General features: G+C 43.0%; 1 protein-coding gene across 1 annotated transcript in view; it reads left to right on the forward strand.

Annotated features, from left to right (window-relative positions):
- Positions 1–4,986: 4,986 nt before the first annotated feature.
- Positions 4,987–26,448, forward strand: part of plppr4a (phospholipid phosphatase related 4a) — a gene marked incomplete at both ends in the record, with an annotated part of 33,287 nt that continues 11,825 nt past the window's right edge. The window contains 5 exons of the mRNA XM_084056830.1: positions 4,987–5,070; positions 12,704–12,889; positions 19,112–19,241; positions 20,908–21,103; positions 22,801–22,858. Coding sequence (XP_083912956.1) covers positions 4,987–5,070; positions 12,704–12,889; positions 19,112–19,241; positions 20,908–21,103; positions 22,801–22,858 — 654 coding nt within the window. The remainder of the gene's footprint in view (positions 5,071–12,703; positions 12,890–19,111; positions 19,242–20,907; positions 21,104–22,800; positions 22,859–26,448) is intronic.

Below are 26,448 nucleotides of genomic sequence, written 5' to 3' on the forward strand. Positions count from 1 at the left end.
TATTACCAGTTACTTTGTAGAGCTTTATTATTACAAAACATGCATTAACCAATTCATCCCCTATATACTTTGGCTATTTGAAAATAGCCGATATACAAGCAATATGTTGTGAGCTTATCTGCTATTTTGAAAATATTTGTATACACTTTCATCACGAAATGGGACACTATTTTTATACGTTTACCCTGTACTGCAAATTTTGCATGTAAAGAACTTTTTCTTAAGAGTATTTCCAAATTGTGGTGTTGATACTTTTACTTAAGTAAAAAAGTTGAATACTTCGTCCACCACCAGTGGTGAGCTGTGGATTTTTGAACTAAGGGTACTGTATTTTATGACGTCACGTGCGCAGGCATGTGCACATAGCCACTTAATAATACTGTATTCAACATGTGATTATTAATGTATTTATATTTCTTATTATTTTGTTCACATTGTTAATTTGTTGTTTTTATTTTTGTTTCAATTAATCAATTATTTTATTTTCCTTTTAGTTTTATATAAAAGCCCTTTACATAGACTCACCCACACATAAGCAGTTAAAATAATCAGACAACTTGTCTTTGTCTTGTCTCAGAGAACTGGGTCCTCTGCTAAGCAATCCCCTTCACACTCTGCAGTGCAGAGACTGTTGTCTCTCATTGTGAGAGGATTCAGAGGAATGTAACACATACACATTCAATTCAAGTCCATGGCTTTTCTCCAGTAGCCTAATGTTATGCAAAGCAGCCAGGTAGACGCTATTGAGAATGTCTCGCCACTGACGGCGCGAACCTTCAGAGGCTATTGTTTAAACTTTAAGGTGTTAACGACCGCCGCTGACGGTGAGTGCATGTGGAGCACGCGCGAGCCCCCAGCCCCCACAGTCTCAGAACTAAGGGTACGCCGTACCCCCTATAGCTACCACTATATGTAACCCATGTAGAATGCACATACAATTCAACAACGGAATGATAAGCTTCGTTGACAAATGAGTTGTGATAGGCAAGTTGCAAATGAACATAACCTTTCTCACCAAATACAAAGTTCACTTTTAACATTAAAAGATAAAACATTGACATGGCGGTCATCATTACAATAACATATATACACTATACAGAGTGGTTTTGTTTACTCCATGACTGGCTGGGTGGTCATCAGGGAGTAGTCTACACTACATATCTTGCAGGAGAACCACACAATGTCAGAATACTTATAGTCAATTTAAGCCCAAATGTTGTTCCTGTTGAAATGCAATATGACTGGGGTCTTCTCAGATATAGTGAATGCTATCTATGGTGCTGCTGCCCTCTAGTGGAGCAGCACATAGATCAAAAGCGCGCGCGTGTGTGTGTGTGTGTGTGTGTGTGTGTGTGTGTGTGTGTGTGTGTGTGTGTGTGTGTGTGTGTGTGTGTGTGTGTGTGTGTGTGCGTGCGTGCGCGCGCGTGCGCGCGTGCGTGCGTGCGTGCGTGTGTGTGTGTGTGTGTGTGTGTGTGTGTGTGTGTGTGTGTGCGTGCGCGTGTGCGTGCGTGCCTGCCTGTCTGCGTTAGGTGGGGGCCAAATGTCCCCACAAAGGCCTACAGTAGAATTTGAAAAATAGACAGTGTTAAGTTGTAGATCTGCTGTTTTCATATACCTTTCAAGGTTTCTGAGATTATTAATCTATTATTTCATAACATATCGGTTATCGATTATTTTTATAATCAATTAAATCGATTGGTTTAATTAACTGTTGCACCCCTACTCAACATATTGCATCGTATTGTATGTTATACCATCTCCTCTGTCTCTGCTCTATAAAGTCATCCAATGTGATGGACAAAATGTGTGATGAAGGAGACATATTCCCTGTTGGAGTGGCATCGTTTTGCTGGCCCAGAATCTATTACTGACAACCAGATGGTAGTCAGAAGGTACAGTAGAACAGATTCTGACAACATTATGCAGAAAAGAACAGGTTGATACATGTATGTTTTCTATCATGACACCCTGCAACAGAACTTTGGAATTGATATGTGACTCACCTTTTTAATCTGGAGCCATGAAGACATTATGATTACCAGACCACAGGTGAGACTATCTCTCTCTCTCTCTATCATTCTCTCATCATCTCTCTCATCTCCAAGTTTTCAGTAGCCTATAGGAAAACATGTGAACAATAACTCACTCAGTTAAAAGATTTAATGAAACATACATTTCATTCTTGTGACTGACGTCTCAAGACTTTGATGCATACACACGCCACACTTGAAGAAGGTTACAAGATTGAAACGTATAGTGAATATACAGTATCCTATCATTCTAAGAAATGACAGTGCGCTCACATGTTATGTGAGGGCTCTGCCTTCATACTCCTAGAGCGCCCGTGAATGTTATGTGAACTATACGAATTTGTCTCATTTTACTCTTTTTTACATTTAGAGTAGCCAACTATTTTTTACCCATTTTGTCTCTCAGTTTAGCCATTATGCCAATTAAATCCTTCCACTGCTTGCCACTGCTGTTGTACCCTATACTGGCTCATCTGCCCCCTTTGGGAGGACTCCTTCTGTTCAACATTCCCCGCTGACAGGTGCCATCCCATCCTGTAGGAGTATGTGCAGTGACAAAGATCTCCCTCTGCGCCTGACTTTCTTACCTCAAACATGGCCAATAGGCTCTATGCACAGCAGCCATATTATCACTTCCTTCACAGGTGTTACTAATGATACTAATGAAGGCTCTGTTCCATTTAGTGTAGCACAGTGCAGTGGTTTCCACGACCCCCATAACTCTGAGAGTGTACAAATGGAACCAAATGGACCCATGTGTACAGTCTCAGAGTTACACACCCCTAAGGGGCCATTTGGAAGCCCATGAGGGTCCCTGGACCCCAACTTTAGACCCACTGGTCTAGCAGAGTGTTTCCAGTGAGCCAACATGCAACAATATCAGCACCCTGACTCTGTTTGACCAGAATGGAACTGGAACAGAGCCTTCATTAGTATCATTGGCAAATGGCAACACCTGTGAATGTCTTCACAGATATGGCTGCTGTGAATAGAGCCTATTGTATGCGTATAGACGCTCGGCAGTCGGCAATCAAACCCTCATATACTTCGCAGAGGTGAGCTGGTGCTTTAACACATGCTTCACTCTGCCTCTCTCTGTCCATGGTGCTGAAAATTAAATGCTGCATGTCAGAGAAAAGGACAGTATTGATTAACACATTGTATAGGCCAGGCCTGCATAATTTATGAACTATTCAGTAGAGAGAGTTGTCTCGAGGCATTTATGCACATTTGTCATGTTGCATTGTAGGCTTTACTTACAGTATAGCCTATGAAATTGGTGTTTGCTGGCCAGTGGCCACTGCTAACTGAACATGTATTCCCACCTCCCACTGCTGTAAACTGTATACGCAGAGCATAGGCTATTTCTGACGTTATTCAGTGGCATGACATCCTATACCCTTGGACCATAAAGGGTCCATGAACATCAATTTCTGTTTGCTTTTCTTAATGTACCATGATACTAGCAATGCCACACATGACATAGCCTATGCCTGCATGTACAGTATGGAGTGATTTCCTCTGATAAACCCCAATTATAATTGAAGACATGAAACAATCTGAAATAACAAGGGGGGTGATAGGTTACAATAAAGCCAATATCACATACTGTAGGTATATTATATATATATAATCAGTCAACCTCTAATAAGTAGGCAAACTGTAGTGTGTACTTGCACCTCCCTTCCATTAACTGCAACATTATATGGAGCATGTTTACAATTAGTGCTTTGATCGTAGTATGAAGATGGGCTATAGCAACAGGGCATATTATGCCTGAGGCCATAATATGGCATATGCTTGTATATCCTAAGGGAAGTGTGGGGGTGTTTGTGTCACATGGTTGCGTGGCCCATATTCATAGATCTCTCCATCATACTGTAGAGTAGACCTACATCCACACTGCACTGTTGTGGTGGTTGGGTTACTCACGCGCACATACTATAGCCTACATGCGCACCACCCGTGCGGAAAATAGGTTTTTAGCACACTTCTGACGTCACTTCGATCGATCGGCTCGGATCATGTATCTGTATTAAAATAAGGTTCGGATCTGTCAGTGCATGGTGTTACACTGAAATTGGTGATTTACCGAAGTCTGTGATTCCATCTCGCTCGGCAAATCGCTCCTATGTTTCCAGCTCAGCTCAGGTGAACATGTTGTTATTTCACGGTATTTTGATCAAATTACCTTTAAGACTAGGCTAATACTGAGATTAATAGCCTATTACAAGAGAAATTTCTATATTTTACGTCAAATGGCAATAAAGGTTTCAATGCCTTTCAACCTTCCCCCAATTGAAAACAAGTGACAACTTCACCACTATCAGGATATAGCCTAATGTGTGACCTGACTGCAACTACAAAAAATAAATCAAATCTTTTCATGCAACTTGCTATGCTGTCACCTCTCTCTGTGGTGCTACCAGTAAAGAAAAACCTCTGGAGTGGCAGAATTCGATAGGTCACCGCATCCGACGTAAAACCGCGGCAGCGCGCACTCACTCAATCGCTCTCACCTGCTGCAGCAGAGAGGAGAGGAGAGGAGAGGAGAGGGGGGCACCACCACTGGAGAGAGAATTACCGGGGTACATAGGGGGAGAAACGGACAGAAGTGTTCGCTTTGTTGGACACAAAACAACCTCGGCTGACAGAATGCACCTCTGTGGTTATCGTGAACCCCGTGTCGATGAAGCGAGCGGGCATTCCGGGCGAACGTCCCCGTACCCCATTTCCGTTGGCACGGCTCTCTGAGAGACTGCAGCAGTCCAGGGCGATTGAAGTGTTAAGTTCTGCCGTTCAGAGCCGCTCACCGGCGATGGGCCGCGGTTAGTGAGTAGCGACAAAAACCTGTCGTCGGTGAATTTTAGCCAAAATTACGGCGGGGATCAAATACAACTCCTTGTCTCCCGGCAACGGGGGAGAGAGAGAGAGGGACCTCTCGAGGCTGCTCGTCATGTCTCGCGCCAAGGAGCGGCTGAAAGGCGGGAAGGAGACCAAGGACAGCGTCACTCTGTTGCCCTGTTTTTATTTTGTCGAGGTGAATATATACCTGTCTGTCTGTCTGTCTGTCTGTCTGTCTGTCTCTGACTGACAGTTTCTGCCTGGCTGTCTCTCTCTCTCTGTCACTGTCTGTCTGTCTGTCTGTCTGTGTCTCTGCCTGTCTATCTGCCACTCCGTCTGTATGCTTACATTTCTATCTCTCTGTCTCTCTCACTCCATCCATCCATCCATCCATCCATCCATCCATCCATCCATCCATCCATCCATCTATCTATCTATCTATCTATCTATCTATCTATCTATCTATCTATCTATCTATCTATCTATCTATCTATCTATCTATCTATCTATCTATCTATCTATCTATCTATCTATCTATCTATCGCTCTTATCTATCTATCTATCTATCTATCTATCTATCTATCTATCTATCTATCTATCTATCTATCTATCTATCTATCTATGTATCGCTCTTATCTATCTATCTATCTATCTATCGATCGATCGATCGGTCGCTCTGTCTGTCTGTCTGTCTGTCTGTCTGTCTGTCTAGGCTACCTACCTATATACCTGCCTAAGATTAAGATAAAATGCTGTTGATCCCTGGGGGGATTTGTCTGTATTGCTGCATGCTCATTTATCTGCCTTATTGTTTTTTATAATCTGGCTGCTCACCTGTTTATTTAACATGTTTGAACACTACTGTAACTGTGAGCTTGTTTGCTATTACTGAATGATTGGCTGCCTGACTGGGTGCAGTAGGAGTAGCTGTTGTTGGGCCAAAATGTGAGTTTTCTGCCTGATTGTTTGATTGACTAGTTGACAGAGTTAAGGACTGATGCGCTGTGTTAAGTCATTGTGGACAGAGTGATACAGACAGCCTCTTTACAATACTTTCACAATCGCTTTAAACTAAAAGAGATTATCCCCATTATGCACTGTGACTGACAACCTGCAGTAGTAGTACAACCTGTAGCATCAGCCGTGGCAGTCACTTAAGGGTAGAGCCAGATGAGTGGCGCAGTGGTTTTGACACAGATCAACACAACCACATGTCTAGAAACCCATAAGGCAGGGGTCTTCAACGTTTTTCAGGCCAAGGACCCCAGATGAGAGAGAGAGATGAAGCAGGGGGCCCCAATACATATTTTATCAAATTGTTTGCAGATTAAACCTTTTCATAGATTTCATAGATATAGCTTCAATGTGAATGTGTATTTTCAGACAGTTAGCCCTTTAAACCCTCAATATTTATCCAACTTGACCGTTGGCTCTGTACTTGGTCTGCTCTTTTTCCCTCTACACCAACTGTCCGAAAATAGCCGATCTACAAGCTCAGGCGTTGTGAGTTTGTAGATCTGCTACTTTTGGCTAATGTTCCCTATCACACAAAGATTTTGCAGACCCCCTGTAGTAACTCTAGGACCCCCCTAGGGGTCCTGGACCCCCTGTTGAAGACTCCTGCCATAAGGTGTTCTGTACGAGAAAATCTGTGATAATGACTTCCATTCCATTTGTCTGAGGCAGTATGTAGGTCTCCAAAATAATAGATATGATTGATATGTGACATTTACTATCAAAGTATTGACAACATTATAAAGGTTTGAACATTCAACCGTTAACTTTAAGACATCTATTCACCAGAATCCTCTCCTCTCTATCTCCCGGTTGCTTCTCGAAGGCACTAAAAGTGCAGTATGCATCGCCCTCAAGCCTTATTCATAATCGTCTGATTTCAGTAAAAACATATATGTAGATTCAAAACAAATTATTATGCACATCCATGTATGTTGCTAGTGCAGGACAAAACATTTATGTATAGGAATTTTGTTTTGATCTTAAATTGTAATTGTAAATTGTAAGTAATAAAAGAAGTCTGCACAAGCAGCTGCTGCTCCGGGTATAATCTTTAATGTGTAAAGTACAACAATTCGACCATGCAGCGAATGGTCTTCCTCAGATTTGCTTATTAATCTTATTCAAGTCAGATTACAGTAAAGATATAGAACATGGAGATTGGTCAAATATTGACATTTGGTCCATAAATGTAATAACCAGGGTTGCATTGCTCATGGGACGACCTTGCACGCCGTGCAGGAACCTATTTGACCAGGAGCACGCTGTCGTATATTTTAGGTGCCCGGCCCAGCTGGTTTGAGATATTAAAGCGGAGAAGACATCCGGATCGGTCCTGATCATGATTCGGTTTATTCAGTATCAAACAAACAGCATCATAGCAACAGCATGAGAACCAGGAGCCCTCTCCCTCAGCCCTTCGGCTTCAGGAGTCGGACCACACTGAGTTACATTTTCATTCACCTTTTAAACACTGTAGCTTCACATTTGGGTGGGGGTCACCCTGAAAGGTGACCAGATCAACTCCTTTCATGTCCTTTGATCAATGGCCGATCTGATCTGCAACTGTATGCCAGTCAGGCAGGATGGGAATGGAGACAAAGGCCAGACCTGTTGTCTCTCAGGTTAACAAAGGTGATGTAAATTGCCATTCACACCTAGCAGAGTGTCCCTGATTTTATATGCAGACACTAGGCTGGGCCTGAATCAACACATTATTCTTGTTACTTTTAACATTCTATCTGGTTTAGATCAATATAAGCAACTTGAGATCCACAATATACGATAACGCGCAGGCACACGCATAGATTTAAAACAACTTTAAATTCACACCTCAACAAAGTTTGTAACATAGGAATGAGCCTAGATGCATATCAATTGTCCATTGTGTGACCTGTAGTATAGGTGTTAAGCGACGTGCACGTCACGTCATTAAAATAGAGTGCAGCCACGTTCCAATTCAGCATTGCAACACTGGTAATAACACTTTTAAGTCCAGGTCGAGAAGCCAGTTATGGTCCTGTTGTTGACCGGTCTTAGCTGCTCCAACTACAGTATAATACTTCTCTCCTAGCAGCAGTTGACTCATGCTTCTCTCCTGGGTTTGACTCCTACACAAAGGCTGGCTCATGACTACTGGTTGCAGCAGCAGACTCTAATACTATTAATACAGATTTTTTATGCACACAGCCCAAAACAGCACAAAACATAACATTGCAGCAAAGGGCCTTCTGTAGTGCTACAACAATAAGTCTTTTAATGAAAAATGGTTAGGGAAAGGGGCAAAACATCAGAAACCAGGTGAGCCACAACAGTATAAGCACATCCAAGGTGGCTCCAAGAGTTAATCTTGTACTCATTTGCAAGATAGCCTTCCAACCCGCCTCTTCGTGGCAGAGAGTGACGTTGCCTGTTTCCTCTCTCCTCCAAACTGACTCAACAGGTGACTTGAGAGCTGGTTATTTAAAGGCTTCTCTTGATTGCCTGACTGGCTGCAGTCGAGACCATTGTCACTTGCCAGGCACCCAGTGGCTGCAATACCTGGACCCGATAATAGTGTTCCTAGGATGACCGGGGCCAGACGTGGCTTCTGATTGGCTCAAAGGGGGGTAGGGAGTGCTTGGCTGTGTTAGCTTGGACCGCGCGCGAGGTGGTGTTGACGAGACTGGGGGGTCTCGTCAATAGAGAATTAGATAGAGAATTAAAGCGTAGAGTAGAATAACATTTTAAAAAGTGGCTAATGTGCATAATAATCAGACAGCGCTCCTCCGTCGGTGTCCAAAAACAAGTTTGCCACAATACATACATAATACACTGTAATACATCACACACTGGTTACCTTGTGATTATATAGTCCAGTATGTCTCCATGCACACTCATTTCATATTATTAGTCAGGGTTTTTTGTGAAATGGGTTTGCATGTACATTTATATCCACTCTATTTTCAATAAGCCAGATAATCCCATGTGCTTATTTTGAGACACCTGAATCTGATAGATATCATGTATATGGGATAGTGTTTTTTTGTTAGGCATGGACCTTGGTTATATGGACCTTGGCCAGTGATCTATTTTCCATTACTGTGTGCATTAACATTTAAATCTATTATCATATTCATGTATTGTACAACTGTAAAAAACACATAGCCTGATTCTGATATGAGCAATTACAGAACAAGTGTCAAAACATTGTCCTTATCTATTAAATTAATTTGACTTTCTTTCTCTTTCTTGACAACTGTGATATAATTTGACTAAACTTTATTTCTGTTATTATGACTGACCATTTCCAATACTGTGTGTATTGAAACACATTAACCTACATCCTTCCTTCTGAAAGAAACACATTTCTATCGAGCCTTAATCCGAAGCACTATGTGCATTAATACATTCACACACCAACGGTGGTGGCAACCATGCAAGGGTCCAATCTGCTCATCGGGAGAAGTTAGCAGCTCAGTGTTTTGTTCAAGGACACACAACACAAAGCCCAGTATTGAACCGGTGGGAACCTTCAGGTTCCTAGATGGCCGCTTTACCTCCTGAGCCACTGCTGCGTTCCCAAAGAATCTTACATTTTGCTTATCATGCAAAGATTAGCCAGCATTAGCATACATGAAGTAGTTCAATATTTGAACCTTGCCTTGATTTACAGGGTTCCATGTGGTGCTCTTTGTCTCTGTGTCGTGAAGCAAATGTGTTATAGCTACAACGCCATTACTCGACCCATCAGTCAATGCCAGATTTGAAATCATTTTAAGACAGAGTTTAGAGCATTTTCCAACTTCAATCTCTCCTCTCAATTCCAGCTGGCTTGTCCCTCTTGCTTTTACCATCTCTTTCTCTCTCTCTCTCTCTCTCTCTCTCTCTCTCTCTCTCTCTCTTTCTCTCTCTCTCTCACACACACACACACACACACACACACACACACACACACACACACACACACACACACACACACACACACACACACACACACACACACACACACACACACACACACACACACACACACACACACACACACACACACACACACACACACACACACAGTAACACCATCCTACCTACTAACTGGCCTGTGTTGGCCGTTGCTAGGCAACATGGCGCTCTGAATGGGGTGTATTTTTATATCAGTGTATTGAGGACGTTTAGCAGAGAGAAAACACTTGTACCATACCCTGCTGCTCCCAACTGTGCACATGGTAGCTGACAAGCCGTATTATCTTTATGGAATCTTTCTTCTATTAGACAGAAGACACTGGGAAGTAGCAGTATGACGTTTGACAGAGGTATTAACCACTTAAACCACAGCATCCTTACACATAGCTGCGTTGTGTGCTTGTAGATTGGCTATTTTTGGCAAGGAGATTTGGTGCGGGCGGAAAAAAGCGGCCAGAGTACAGAGCCAACTCTGGTCCAGTTTACTTAGTCTAGAGAGGGTTTAAGTGGTTAACTCCCTGAACTGTCAGAAGACCATAATGTCTCATTTATTTCCCAGATAATGTGTTTGTGTGTTCTAAGGTAGCCGTTAGAGGTTTTCTGTCCATAAACATAGTAGCCTATTGTTCATGGTGTAGAATCCATCCATCACCTGCACAGGACCAATCACTTTTTTCTATGCTGTTTTTCTTTTTTTTTACCTATCAGTTTCGTTTGCACACATTTCCAACTGTTTAAAATAAATTGTTTTACTAAAAGGAGTAGTTCACCCAAAACATTTCGTATCGATTTTTTTTTGTTTTTGTCACATCCCTAAGCCAATAATTTGATGACCGGCGGTCTCTCCGGTAGGAGACACAAATGACCTGCATTTGCGTCTCCTACCGGATACATTAGCATCTTTCGCTGCTCATCAAATTATTGGCTCAGGAATGCGAAAAAAAGGAAAAAAAAACATGAATTCAAGGCTTCATGGGGTGTGTAATCGACAGAAAATAAGAAATGTTTTGGATGAACTACTCCTTTAACATAAGTTTACTACTACTTTGTGACATTTTGGCTACCTGCAGGCAGTAGTGTAAGAATGGTTTCCATAACTTTGTCAGGTAGTTGTGGTGCGATTATGTTACCACAACATTTCAAAATAATGAATTTCAATGTTGTGGCAGTCTACTGGCAATATTTCAGAGCCACTGGGGTGAAAAGCTCTCTGTGATGCATTTCCCCACACAGATGATGATTGTAATGTGTGAGCCGTGCTCTGCCTCCTCACCATATGCACACTGATTGATGCTATGAAAGGAGTCATACTAGTCGAACTGCTCTCCGTTATATACTGTATAGATGCATATATATACAGTACACACACACACACACACACACACACACACACACACACCACACCACACCACACCACACCACACCACACCACACCACACCACACACACGCACACGCACACGCACACGCACACGCACACGCACACACGCACACACACACACACACACACACCTATCTACTACTGGCAGATTGATGAATCCGGCTTTATTTCCACAGACTGAGGGAGGTGTGGATTGTAACAGTGGAAGGTATGAGCAAAACACATGCCTTTCTTGGTCAAGGGAGGAGAAAAGGAGAAGGAGGTACAGTAGAGGAGTGCAGGATGTGAAATGGAGATGTTGGCGGAAAAGAGGAAGAATAGAGGAGATTCAGGCGGAGAGAAAGTGAAGGACCATGCTAATGTGTGTGCCACTATAATCCTGTTTGACTCACTGTGTGTGTGTGTGTGTGTGTGTGTGTGTGTGTGTGTGTGTGTGTGTGTGTGTGTGTGTGTGTGTGTGTGTGTGTGTGTGTGTGTGTGTGTGTGTGTGTGTGTGTGTGTGTGTGTGTGTGTGTGTTCCACTTTGCTGATTGGGATTAGAATGACGATGGAAACAGATACAGATAGGCAGACAGAGGTGGAGCCCATGCCCAGAATGTTGTAGTTTTATCTGCCTCTCGGTCAGTTACAGTTCTGGACACTGAATAAGCTTTTGATGGAGGTTACCAAGGTTTGCAATCAAACTGCAGAGGTTTTAACCTACAAAATCATATTGTGTGTCATCATTTTGTAGATAATGATCACAATTTATGTTAATAAAGAAGCTATTACTTATTACGAGCATAATGTCGTGCCTCTTTTGCCTTTACATTTTTGTAAAAATGTAACGTGCTTTTCAAATAATATGTATTATTATGATTATTATGATTATTAAGCCTTGTATGCTGGCATGATCACCCAGTGCCAGATAGTGAAAACCACCCTTGCTTTAATGCTGCCAATTAGAATAATAACAAGCATAGAATAAGTCAATCATTTAATAATAAAAGCTAACAAATAATGTGTCAATATTATAATATGAATACTAAAAGGTAATCTATCCATCTATCTAAATTGGGGGGAAAGGTTTATGCACATCAAATAATAATGGTCAATAGTGGTTGTTTTTGATCAACACCATCTGATCACCCGGTAGATCAAAAAGAGGGGTTGTTTCCCACCCATGGTTCAGGATTGTGTTTGTATATGACAATCTTGTTTTAAATGACTTGGTCTGCTGTGTTGTTAAAAACTGTGGGTTCATGTGGATGCGAGTTTATGATTTTCACCGCGTGGAGCGATTGTGGGCAGTGAATAACACATTTCTGGTGGATGTGAGGGGGCGTCGTCAGAGCCGACCCAAGCATCACTCGTCACCAGCTGCTGTGTTTCTAAAGTATTCCTTATTAGTGTGTGTGTGTGTGTGTGTGTGTGTGTGTGTGTGTGTGTGTGTGTGTGTGTGTGTGTGTGTGTGTGTGTGTGTGTGTGTGTGTGTGTGTGTGTGGTCTTTTGCAGCTCCCTATCCTGGCCTCCTCTGTGGTCAGTCTATACTTCCTGGAGTTGACCGACGTGTTCCAGCCGGTGCATTCTGGGTATAGCTGTAGCGACCGCAGTCTGTCCCTGCCCTACATCCTGCCCAGGCAGGAATTCTGCCCTTTGCTGCTGCTCTTCAGCCTGGCCTTCATCGTCCCCATCGTCACGGTAACCAAACCTTGACCTCTGACAGTTTGCCCTACAGAATCAGAATCACTGTATGTCCAAGTATCATGTTCATGCAAGGAATGTTCTTTGGCATCTGGCATTGTGATCACGCAACAATAAAGACATTTAACTGTTAACGCAAGACTACTGTTATAAGGAAGGGACAGACTGCTTAAAGTGAGGGTAAGGGGTGTGGGCTTGGATCATGTCCTGAAGGTTAGGGGGTGCCTTGCCTTTGAGAAAAACTGTTGAGGGTCATCAGCATAACAATGACAGGAGAGCCCGTGAGCAGGGTAAAAAAGGTGGGTACTACCAAGTATAGACCCCTTGGAGACCCTGGTCAAGACAGTATGGGGGCATAAAAGCAAACCTTTCCATGAAACTTGGTAGGACCGACCAGGTACTGTAGGAGGACAACCACTTGAGTGCTGTCCTAGTGATGCCAAGGTCAGATAGGGTGTCCAGGAGAAGCCGATGGTTGCCTGTGTCAAATGCTACTGATAGGTCAAGAAGGATGAGGACCATGAAGTGGGAGGCAGCCTGGGCACCGTGGAGTGGTCTGTAACTGTGAGAAGTGCAGTTTCATTCAAGTGGGCTGGCTTGAATCCTGACTTGTTTTGATCCAACAGGTAATTCTGTGAGAAAGCTGGCTAGAACACAACTCGTTCAAGAGTTTTGGAAACAAAGGAATGCAGTGATTCATGCCTCTTGCCAGGTCTGTAGTTCTTGGTGTCAAGGGTCAGTTTATTGAGGAATGGAGTAAATTTGACTGACTAGGGAAAGCAGATGAAAGCAGATGCAACTGGATGTTATGGATGTGTTGATGATGGTAGTAATGAATGGGAGTAGTTTGGGAGCAATGGTCTAAATAGAAGATTTAGGAGGGGATGGGCTTTGGTCAGGTGGATGACACCAGTTTGACACCAGAAAGAGGACGGCTGACAGGCATGATATGTTGGGGAGGCAGAGGACTGAATCTTAGTGCAATAGAAATAGGACTTAGCAGTGGACAATGAGATGGAGAATGTAGAGAGGCAGGAATGAAAGTGGGAGAGGTCATTATGATTGGCCCTTCCTGCGCCACTTTCTTTTAGCTGCCCTGAGACATGTTTGCTCAGCTCTGAGGGTTTCAAATAATGAAGGAGCTCGTGGACACAGACGTGCCAGCTTGGAGGAGAGAGGGCAGTGACGGTCAAAGGCAGATGAAATAGTTTACAGGAAGTTGGAGGTTTCAGACTCGGTTGAGAAGGAGGGAAAGAAATCAGGGGAGGTAATAGGACGTGGGGGGCGGGGGGGGGGGGGGGGGAGGGGGTAGAGACCTCAGGTTGACAGGGTGAGGTTGAGTATGTTTAGGTGGGAGAGTGAAGACATGAAGAGGAGTAACAGAGAGATTAGAGGCAGAGCAGGCTTTAGAGAACACTAGGTCCAATACATTACCAGCTCTGTGAATAAGAGGAGAAAGAATGAAGACAGAAGAGAAGTAACAGGCTGTGGGTAGGTTGAAGGCACCCAGTAGAATGAGAGGGGTGAAATGAGCTAATAAAGTAGACTATCCAAGACTATCAAGGTAGTCCCCAAGGGGCCCTGGGGGATGATAGAGCACAATGATAGAAAGAGGTCATGAAATTAAAATATGGAAAGTGAAAGATGAGAAAGATTCCGCCTTTTAAAATGCAATGATAGCAACTTTAACAAAAATATCTACACAATGAATGTGTGTGGATTATCTATCTCAATCAAGTTTTAAGTCTCTGCATGTCCTGTACTGAAATGAACACATCAGACGATAGACCGGTGGGATTTCTGAAATATGTGATTGTTAGAGGCATTTGGGGGTAAAAGTCGGGAACAAGGCCATTTTACATAATTCAAGGGTGCTGAATCAGAAAAACACTGTTCCCAAGCAAAATTCTTAGTGCTTAACCTCCTAATTTGCATATCAAAATGGCTGCCGATTTTGAAGTATTTCTTAAACAACTCTATAACAAAGCAAGCAAATCTGACAAATAAAGTGTATATATTTATGTTCTGAGGGTCATACAATGTGTGGAAGATATTTGTAATGTAATAAATGTAAATAAATATGCAAATTAGAGGCCACCATTACATAAAATGATGTACCGTAGTACTCAAACGGTGCAAAAGGTGCATCCCCCTTATTTTGTTCCTAATTATCTGTATTTTTGCCATCCTTAGGACATCTAAAATACATACTTTTTCCCCATGCTAAATGTTTAGTTTTTGACCTTCTAATCTGCATATCTGAATGGCTGCCAAATTGGCAAATTCGCACCTTTATCTTCAATAACTCTGTGGCCAGGCAAGCAAAATTGACAAATGAAGTGTCTACAGTTTCTACAATGTGAGTAAAGAATTTGTAAGTAATATAATATGATAATATAATATAATATAATAATCAGCCTACTCCGAAATATGCAAAATAGCGGCCCCCATAACAGATAACGGTTTAGTACTCTAAAGATACTGTATTGGCCATTGTTGAACGAAAGTCTAGACACTAGACCACATTCATACAAGGAGGTTGATCATCACTCCGTTGCTGACATGCACACATGGCTGTGCATCGTAACCCAGATTTCCGGCATTTGCAACGACATGTTGTGCATTGCTTATGGCATGCACATGAAATCATTTCTATAGGCTATACTAGCATGGAACAGGTTGGACTAGGCTAGAGTAGGTTGTACTAGGTTGTACTAGACTCTAATACTCTCTAGTAGGCTTTACTAGTCCCTTGTCAGCCCTGTAGATACTCAGACCATAGGCACTAACCACTGTGTACACAGGCCATAGCTTGTGTGTGCACGAGCAATAGTTTTGCATGAACCTTTGTAGACCATAGTACAGATCTGCCTTGTACAGCCTAATATAGCCTAGTACAGCCTAGCAAAGCCTACTAGAGATTAAAAAATCACACCCTGTGTGAAGGTAGCGGCGCCTTTGATACATTTTGTCATCGATATGTGTTTATAATGTGTTTATAGCCATGTGTCGCGTGAAGCTTGACCAATCACTTTGTTGACGCACCTGACCAATCAGAACGTTGACGCACACGGACAAAGTCAGGTATAGAGCGGCTAGAGCCGCTAAAAAGCCTATTAGAGACCAGTAGAGTCTAGTACTGTACAACCTAGTACATCCAAGACTAGTCCAGCCTTTTGGGAGAACAGACTAGGGGAGGGTGGTATAGGCTATACTAGCATGGAACAGGCCTGACTAGGCTAGACTAGGTTGTAATAGGCTGTACTAGACTCTAATAGGCTCTATTAGGCTGTACTAGGCTCTTGTCCGCCCTGTAGATCCTCAACCCATAGGGACTAACCACTGTGTACACGGGCAATAGCTTGTGTTTGCACGAGAAATAGTTTTGCATGAACATTTGTAGGCCAAAGTAAAGTACTGCCTTCTATAGCCTAATAGAGCCCAGTAAAGCCTAGCAAAGGCTGCTAGAGCTGAAAGCAGACCATTAGAGCCCAGCAGAGACTAGTACAGTAAAACCTAGTACACCCAGGTCTAGCCTAGTCCAGCCTGGTGGGAGAACATAATAGGGGAGGGGGTACCAGGCTATGCTAGGACTGATAAGGCTGGACTAGGATAGATGAGGCTGTACTAGGCTGTACTAGACTCTAATAGGCTATATTAGGCTGTACTATGCTCTTGTCAGCCCTGTAGATCCTCAACCCATAGGGACTAACCACTGTGTACACGGGCAATAGCTTGTGTGTGCACGAGCAATAGTTTTGCATGAACCTTTGTAGACCATAGTACAGATCTGCCTTGCACAGCCTAATAGAGCCTAGTACAGCCTAGCACAGCCTACTAGAGCTTAAAACAGCCTATTATAGACCAGTAGAGTCTAGTATAGTACAACCTAGTACACCCATGACTAGTCCAGCCTTTTGGGAGAACAGAATAGGGGAGGGGGTACAAGGCTATGCTAGGACTGATAAGGCTGGACTAGGATAGATTAGGCTGTACTAGGCTGTACTAGACTATACTAGGCTCTATTAGGCTGTCCTAGGCTCTTGCCAGCCCTGTAGATACTCAGACCATTGGGACTAACCACTGTGAACACGGGCAATAGCTTGTGTGTGCACAAGCAATAGTTTTGCATGAACCTTTGTAGACCATAGTACAGATCTGCCTTGCACAGCCTAATAGAGCCTAGTACAGCCTAGCACAGCCTACTAGAGCTTAAAACAGCCTATTATAGACCAGTAGAGTCTAGTATAGTACAACCTAGTACACCCATGACTAGTCCAGCCTTTTGGGAGAACAGAATAGGGGAGGGGGTACAAGGCTATGCTAGGACTGATAAGGCTGGACTAGGATAGATTAGGCTGTACTAGGCTGTACTAGACTATACTAGGCTCTATTAGGCTGTCCTAGGCTCTTGCCAGCCCTGTAGATACTCAGACCATTGGGACTAACCACTGTGAACACGGGCAATAGCTTGTGTGTGCACAAGCAATAGTTTTGCATGAACCTTTGTAGACCATAGTACAGATCTGCCTTGTACAGCCTAATATAGCATTGTACAGACCAGCACAGCCTACTGGAATTTAAAACAGTCTATTAGAGACCAGTAGAGACTACAACATCAAAGCCTAGTACACCCAGGTCTAGCCTAGTCCAGCCTTTTGATGGAACAGACTAGGGGACGGCGATATACTGTAGGCTATACTAGCATGGAACAGACTGGACTAGTTAAGACTAGGTTGTACTAGGCTCTATTAGGTTGTACTAGGCTGTGCTAGTCCCTTGTCAGCCCTGTAGATACTCAGACCATTGGGATTAACCACTGTGTACACGGGCAATAGTTTGTGTGTGCACCACCAATAGTTTTGCATGAACATTTGTAGGCCAAAGTAAAGTACTGCCTTCTATAGCCTAATAAAGCCAAGTACAGCCTAGCAAAGCCTGCTAGAGCTGAAAACAGACTATTAGAGCCCAGCAGAGTCTAGTACAGTAAAGCCTAGTACACCCAGGTCTAGCCTAGTCCTAGGACTAGGCAGTAATAGGCTGGACTAGGCTGTACTAGGCAGGGCCCATCGGGGGTGGGGGGGGGGGACACAAGCCTGTATGGCAATCAACTGAAAAGTTAGGCTACATAGCTTAAACAATTTCAGCCTTTCCCTGTTGGCCGTCTAAGCGCATCTAGGAGGTTTCATAGGTTTTCGATGCTGGGAATTGGAGTTATGGCTGTTTAAAGCCCAGCCAATAGGAACACAGAGGGGCGGGGCTTAATACATTTCAGCTAGTCCCTGTTGGCCGTCTAAGTGTACCTATAGCCATCCCCATCCCACTCTATATAGTTGTGTTGAAAGTAGTTTGTGTTCAGTTATCAGTACCAGTTCTGTGGCTCTAACTCATTCAGGGGGTGAGTTATACATGGGGGCAATTTATTTTTTGGTCATCAGGGGCCAAATGTACCAGGATTTTTCCATGATCTAAATATGTATTTTAGATATCTTAAGGATGGTAAAAATACAGATAAGTAGAAATAAAATAAAATAAGGGGGATGCGGATGGATCACTTTAAGTACGAAACCGTTTTCTGTAATAGTAGCCTCTAATTTGCATATTTATTTACATTATTTACATTTATTACATTATAAATACCTTCCACACATTGTCTGACCCTCAGAATATAAATATATACACTTTATTTGTCAGATTTGATTGCTTTGTTATAGAGTTATTTAAGAAATACTTCAAAATCGGCAGCCATTTTGATATGCAAATTAGGAGGTTAAGCACTAAGAATTTTGCTTGGGAACAGTGTTTTTCTGATTCAGCACCCTTGAATTATGTAAAATGGCCTTGTTCCCAACTTTTACCCCCAAATGCCTCTAACCTCCTTATAGAAGGCCTTTTTTCTGAAATCCCTCCTGTCTACGATTGCCAAGTACACCTTGAGTTGTAGTCAATGGATTAAACATGCCAGGCCATCAGTATGGTCTTTTACATTTTCTGTCCAATATGTATGAATACCACACCTTACTTACACAGAGGCCTACATTGGTATTTTGTGAGGAAAACTGTGAATCAACCTGTTTCCTTTCCTTCCTTACTAATAGGCCTTTATTGACATGCTTTATAACTAGTAAACCTATTGACTGTGGCACATTTTGAACTCCCCCATCAGTGTCTCTCTCTCTCTCTCTGACCCTTTATCTTTGTCTCTGTCTGTCTCTCTAGATTCTGATAGGAGAGGCCATTCTGTACTGCTATCTGGCCAAGAGATCACCTGCCACTCAGACTGAGGCTAACATCAATGCCGCTGGCTGTAACTTCAACTCGTACATCCGCAGAGCTGTTCGGTTCATAGGTTAGTAGACAGCCCTGTACTTACACACCTGGGGCAATAGCGGTGCCGATCTTAGGTGGGCCAGAGGAATGTGTAGGTGGACTACATTGCGGATACAGTAGTAGATAGTATTTGTCTTACGGCCATCTAAACATGATGACTTGTAAACAAAAAAAAAAGAACGCAAATGCCATTTTAAACCCATGTTTCTCAAACAACCGCAGACCATACATACAGGTCAAATTTTCATGTAGCAAAGTACTTTTGAACATCTGCAGAGAAAATAGTAAAGATAGAGAGAGGAGACAGATATTGCTTCCATCATCATGTCAAAGTAGTGCAGTTTGCACTTTTAAAGCCTTCATCGACACAATGAATTATAACACTCGGTCGTCTCTACTGAACGGTCGAAAACCAGGCATCTGGTAATGTTGACAAGGGATTATGTTTGTCAAAACTCCATGTTTGTCCCCTGCCACTAATTGTAACAAAGGGAATCAACTATACAGGATGTAGCCACAGACACACAGATAATGCAGTAGCAGGAATTGCAGGATATGACATGACATACATTAGTGTGGAGAGACATTGGTTGAAAACCATTTAATTAATCCATATTGAGCACCTGCATGGCCGCCTAAATATGAATCAGGAACAGTTTTGTTAGACACTATAGGTAACAGTATAGGTAAAAGATCATTTACAGACAGCCACCATTATTCGTCATTATAAGTCTCACAAGCTTTTGTGATCCCATAGCTTGGGTGTGTGTTGCCAACAGGCAAACCAATGCGGTAACTTCATCACTCGGTGAGTAAATGACCAAAAGCCAAAGAAAGAATGCTGATGGTGGGCTAAACGATAGGCAAGGAGGAATCTCCACCTCATACAAGGCTTCAAATACCACCACTGGGATGTGTTGTTAAAAGATCAGCTAAACACAGTCAGCAGTATGCAGTAGGAGATATTGCTGTATATTTGATTTCCCATGTCGGATCTGCAGCTCGATTTCCCAGGGGAGAAACAACATATCTGAGGTGTATTCGTATTCTCATATACTTTACATTGTGCCAGCCTATATTAAGCCATTAAGAAGACCTGAGGCTAATTCTACAAAATGTCTTCTTAATCAGTAGTTCTCAAACTTTTTCGTGCCAAAGACCCCCATATATATTTGGCCGCAGACCCCCATCTGAAAATGTTTTGTGCCAGGGACCCCCAGAAGAGATGATTTGTGTAAAAAAAAGTTTTTCACTTTCAAGATTTTTAAAAAACTTGTACAAAAAAAATGTACAAACCCGCAGCGTGGCACAAAGCGACACGCTGTGAGCTTGTAGATCTTTTATTTTTGAGAACCACTGTTCTAAATCCTAAGAGTATTTTGAAAACCTTTTGTTGCTATGTATATAGCTAAAACCTGAAATGACACAGACACTTTCCCGGTTTTAATGGCTTAAAGCTGCATTGTGCAATATGTTTTACAATCACAGGGCCAGAAAATAACATGCATTTGAAACTTTCACTGAGATAAAACACTGCTAAAGACACATTGGGGAATTTTAAATGTTATAGTTTCTCTGTCCATAATATGTCCACATCTCTGTACTGTGTGTAATAATCTTAACTGACAATTGGCCCCATGTAATGTGATACTTTAATCACATGAAATTATAATTGTATTTTGTAGGTGTCCATATCTTTGGCCTCTGTGTGACAGCGTTGATCACAGATGTGTTGCAGCTGTCCACTGGTCAACACACTCCATACTGGTTAGATGTGTGTAAACCCAACCTCACACACATCAACATGTCCACCTGTGAAGAAGCCTTTATACTTGAAGACATCTGCTCTGGACAGGACATAGGACTCATCAATGCTGGGAGGTAAGGGTGTGTGTGTGTGTGTGTGTGTGTGTGTGTGTGTGTGTGTGTGTGTGTGTGTGTGTGTGTGTGTGTGTGTGTGTGTGTGTGTGTGTGTGTGTGTGTGTGTGTGTGTGTGTGTGTGTGTGTGTGTGTGTGTGTGTGTGTGTGTGTGTGTGTGTGTGTGTGTGTGTGCGTGCGTGTGCGTGTGTGTGTGTTTGTGTGTGTCATCAGCCTGTGTCTATATACATATGGTGATCTTGCCACAAATCGTGATATAAAGTATCTCCCAAGCCTAGTGTGTAAATGTGACTGAAAGTGACTGCAAGTAACTAGAATAGCAGGTGGACATCAAACCTACAGTAGCATCTGTCTAATTAACATACTGTCAAAAAACATCCTTGGCCTCTGTGGACACACAAGCTGTTTGCTTGTTCACAGATCAATCAAATCATCCACATGGTAAATGAACCTTTGAGGGGGAAAAGCGTGCAAGGAGGGAGTTCTTGGTCGTCATGGATCATTACATTCTTTGCCAGTCTGCTCTTGGTATGCACTACACATAAACACGTAAGCACTATGCTTTGTCTCTGGTTCTCTGTTAAGCACCATTGTTATGATGATCATGTTAACTGAAAACATGAACATGCATTTTACTGTGTATTTCCTTCTTTGGCAGTTGATTTGAGTATCTAAGGCTAGCTAAACATTTTGATAATAAGAACCAGGCTGTTGGCGTGGCTGACCTGTACATGCAATTTAATTAGCTAACTTCCTTGATAATGTGAGAGGTCAATGGTGAGAGCTGAGAGGTTATATAGGGCCTTTCTCCAAAGCGTGTTACAACGTACTTCACATTCACCCACACATTCACACAGCGATGGCGGAGGAAACCATGCAAGGTACCAACCAACCGCAATTGGCAATTAGGGGTTCGGCGTCTTGCTCACGGACACTTCGACACACAGCCAGGAGGAGCCGGGAATCGAAACCTGGAACCTTCGGATTCCAAGACGGCCGCTCTACCTCCTGAGCCACTGCCATCAATGTGAGGGACTATGTAGAGACACACACAAACAGACACACGTGAAAACATGCAGGCACATGTTGTTTAGACAGATGCTAGGTTTGATGTTTATCTGGTACTCTAGTTTCTTTGAAGCAGTTAAATTGTTTTTCTTTGCTCTCTACTTATGTGACCAACATTTTACCTTGTCGTTTGTTGACTAGGGTTCATGCCACTTACTCTGATCTCGCTCTGCATAGTGTAGACCTGCTAAAGGCCTTAATTTTAATTGTAAATTGCATGCAAACACACACACACACACACACACACACACACACACACACACACACACACACACACACACACACACACACACACACACACACACACACACACACACACACACACACACACACACACACACACACACACACACCACACACCCACACGTATACATGCCCGAACTTTGTACAATCTCTTCAGATGCACTGAAAGTGACTTTGCTGCTGATGAATATTCAGATGTCCTTTCCTGTCTGGCCACTTAACAGGCACGCTCACCATGATCATTAGCATTATCATTACCATAAAGAACGCTTTGTCTTTCTGTCTCAAGCACTTACTCCCTCCCTGTTTTTATTCTCTTCTGCTTCTTCCGCTTGTCTGTCTGTCTATCTGTCTAACTGTGTGTGTCTTTTCTCTCTCATTTCTTTTAGGAAGTCTTTTCCTTCACAGCACGCCACTTTGGCGGCCTTTGCTGCTGTCTATATCTCAGTGAGTGCGCACACACGAATGCACACGCACCTGTCTCGCACCCCCCCACACACACTTACTTGGTACAGAATAAAAAGAATAAACCGCCAGTAGTTGTAGGTTGTTTCGGCCTTCGGCCTCTCCGCCAGGCCGAAGGCATGGCGAGAGAGTATGTTTTACCCTCCGTCCGTCCGTCCGTCCGTCCGTCCGTCCGTCCGTCCGTCCGTCTGTGTGTCCGTCCTGTCTGTGTGTTACCAGCTAATCTCCGGCACCGTTGGCCCGTTCGCTCCGAAACTGTGCACCCACACTCCCTGGATGCCAATTCAGAACCTCTGCCCCAATGTTTTCACATGGGCCTGTTATAGCGCCACCAGGAGGCCTATTTGTGCATTTTTACATTACTCCTACAGATTGTATCCAAACGTCATGCAAATCGGTACACAGTATCTCTATAGTCACGTGATCAACACGGATCTGTCCGATTTCCCATATTCCATCCTCATTGGCTAAGGTTGGCTTCCAAAGTTTGCAGGATTGGACCGTTTTGAACAAAAAGCCTCAAACTATGCACGCAGCTTGCAATTTCCGTGAAATTTCACACGCACATTCCCACTAGGCAGAAGAAGAAATGCCACCCTTTTCACATTGGCCTGTTATAGCGCCACCAGAAGGTCTAATTTAGCAAAACACATTTTTGGAACAAAATGCCTCAAATCATGAATGCAGTGTCTGATTGCCGTGAAAGACCTAAGAATAAATGGCACCCTTTTCACATTGGCCTATTATAGCACCACCAGGAGGCCAGAATAACGTACCTGACCTGGCGGAGACCTGTGCTCCGAGGAGCACTTTTTAGCGGCGCTAGCCGCTCTATACCTTTAGGTATAGAGCGGATATTATTAGCGGCGCTAGCCGCTCTATACCTTTAGGTATAGAGCGGATATTAGCCCTCTATACCTGGCTTTTGCGTCAACGTTCTGATTGGTCAGGCTCGCCAAGGTTCTGATTGGTCAGGCTCGCCAAGGTTCTGATTGGTCAGGTCCGTCAACGTTCTGATTGGTCAGGCTCGCCAAGGTTCTGATTGGTCAGGTCCGTCAACGTTCTGATTGGTCAGGTCCGTCAACGTTCTGATTGGTCACTATTCATGACATCACTATGTTACTATTCATGACATCACTATGATGTCATTATATGCCTCAGTGAAACATGGCTCACACACAACAACTATGTCCCATCTCTGCAGATTGATGGGTTTTCACTCCATCTAAACAGTATTGGACATGGCAAGGGATTAGCCAGACATAGACATAATAATCAGTGTCTACAAAAGCAAAGGACATACATCCTCGCTCCAGAATTTGACACAGTTAATCGACCCAATCAAAACAACTCTGATATGCGGTGATCTCAACATATGCCTTGGTGAAAACCCCAACAACCACGTATCAGAATCTCTTCAGAAACTAGGCTTCACTCAACTCATACAAGAAGCAACCCACTTTGAGGGAGGACACATAGACCACGCGTACTTCCGAAACAACGGACAAGTCACTGCACATCCATCTCTGTACAGTTCATACTACACAGCAAAAGACCACGATGCTTTGCTGATAACACTAAGGTCAATATAAAGACTCTGGGTACGGCTTATAAATTGTTTACATTATTTCATAAAACATAAATATCTTTCTGGTACCACATGTATACACAAGGTTTATTTTTTATTTCCTCATGTTTTTTTTTGTATATATTTTTATTTTCTCATGCTTTTCCCCCTTCTTTTTTTGTATGTATTTTTAACGCCGATGGTCCTGCTCTATACCTGGCTTTTCCGTCAACGTTCTGATTGGTCAGGCCCGTCAAGGTTCTGATTGGTCAGGCTCGTCAAGGTTCTGATTGGTCAGGCCCGTCAAGGTTCTGATTTGTCAGGCAAGGGGACTATTCATGACATCACTATGATGTCAAGGTTTATTTTTTATTTCCTCATGTTTTTTTTTGTATATATTTTTATTTTCTCATATTTTTTTTTTTATATATTTTTATTTTCTCATGCTTTTCCCCCTTCTTTTTTTGTATGTATTTTTAACGGCGATGGTCCTGCTCTATACCTGGCTTTTCCGTCAACGTTCTGATTGGTCAGGCCCGTCAACGTTCTGATTGGTCAGGCAAGGGAACTATTCATGACATCAATATTATATCATGAATACAAAATTAGATGGTTTATAGAAACTGTAAAAGTCCGGAACATAAACACTCTGGGTATGGCTTATAAATTGTATAGATTATTTCATAACACATACATATCTTTCTGGTACCACATTTATACACACGCACACACAAAGTTTATTTTTTAGGTACCCACTCTATCAGCTATGACAGATCAGTTTTTGCCACTTACCTTGGAATGCATTTGGTGATTCGCTTCCAATGGCACTATTTAGTGCCACTGGAAGCCTTGAAATAAATTTACAGAGATTTAATATTGTTTCTCTAGTAGAAACACATATCTATGCCAAAATATATCAAAGGCGCCGCTACCTTCACACAGGTGTGATTTTTCTAGTTACAAAGTGTTCTGGTTCTGGTGATGATATTAGTGGTTAGGTGAAGAAGGTCTGGGAGTCCAGGAGCAGAGGTTGTACAGGTTGATGGAAGGACGAGGAGTGAGGGTCTTGACCGTGAGCATCTTGAGAGTCCAGGACGCATGTCTGCTGATGGATAATGGAGACCCCCCTTCAGGAAACTGAAAGAGAAAGAGGGATTGAAACGCACAGGTATGGAGGGATAAGAACTGGAAAAAGAAAGAAAGGTTGGAGAACGGGGCGGTGGAAATGTGTGAGATAATGAAGCACAATGACTGCTGGGCTAGGTATTATGCTTCTCATCGTTGGTATCAGGGGAGGAGTTGTCTACAGGCATCATCTTCAGGTGTGGTCTTTCCTCCTGAACTTAAATTGTCCCAACTATTAATTGTTTCCTATTGTGACGTCACTTCCATGACTGTAGTTGTGAGATGTTGAGGCTGTGTGTGGTGGCATTGGAGGTTGGCTATGAAGCCCACTCCACGATCCACGTCTTTCCGCAGCTCGAGCAGTGGGGTATGTGAGTATACGTAGAGCTGGGAGATACGTAGGTGTAGGTGACTATAGGTGTGATTGGAGTGGAGTTCGTTGGAGTCTGCTTTGATGTAATACATTTCATTGATTGGTATGTTGGTTTCCAAGTTGCTCAATACCCCTCTTAGATACAGAGTCAGGCAGCAAAAGACCAGGTTCACCCACAAGAGCGAGGGTACTGGAGAGACAAATTACATTGAATAAATCTTCTGCCTCTTATACTGAACTTGAACGTAATCTCTTCTGAAATAATCAGTCCCATGCCCTCAGGACAACTTGGACTCGTACTTGGCTCATTTCCATCCACTCTGCCCCTCGTCACTCCCTTGAATACTAAGGGGCGTATGTTTCTGTTCCCCTACATATAATTGACCCACCACTGGTTTCAAATTTCCTGGCCCACAGGTTCTGTTGAGGGCGAGAGCCATTTTGTCTCAAATGACTTAGGTCTGCTCAGAGCCCGTCAGCTACTCCTGGAGATTTCTCTGACCTCAC

This window comes from Gymnoscopelus microlampas (assembly GCF_963454915.1).
Source record: "Gymnoscopelus microlampas genome assembly, chromosome: 5".
Classification (NCBI taxonomy): Eukaryota; Metazoa; Chordata; class Actinopteri; order Myctophiformes; family Myctophidae; genus Gymnoscopelus; species Gymnoscopelus microlampas.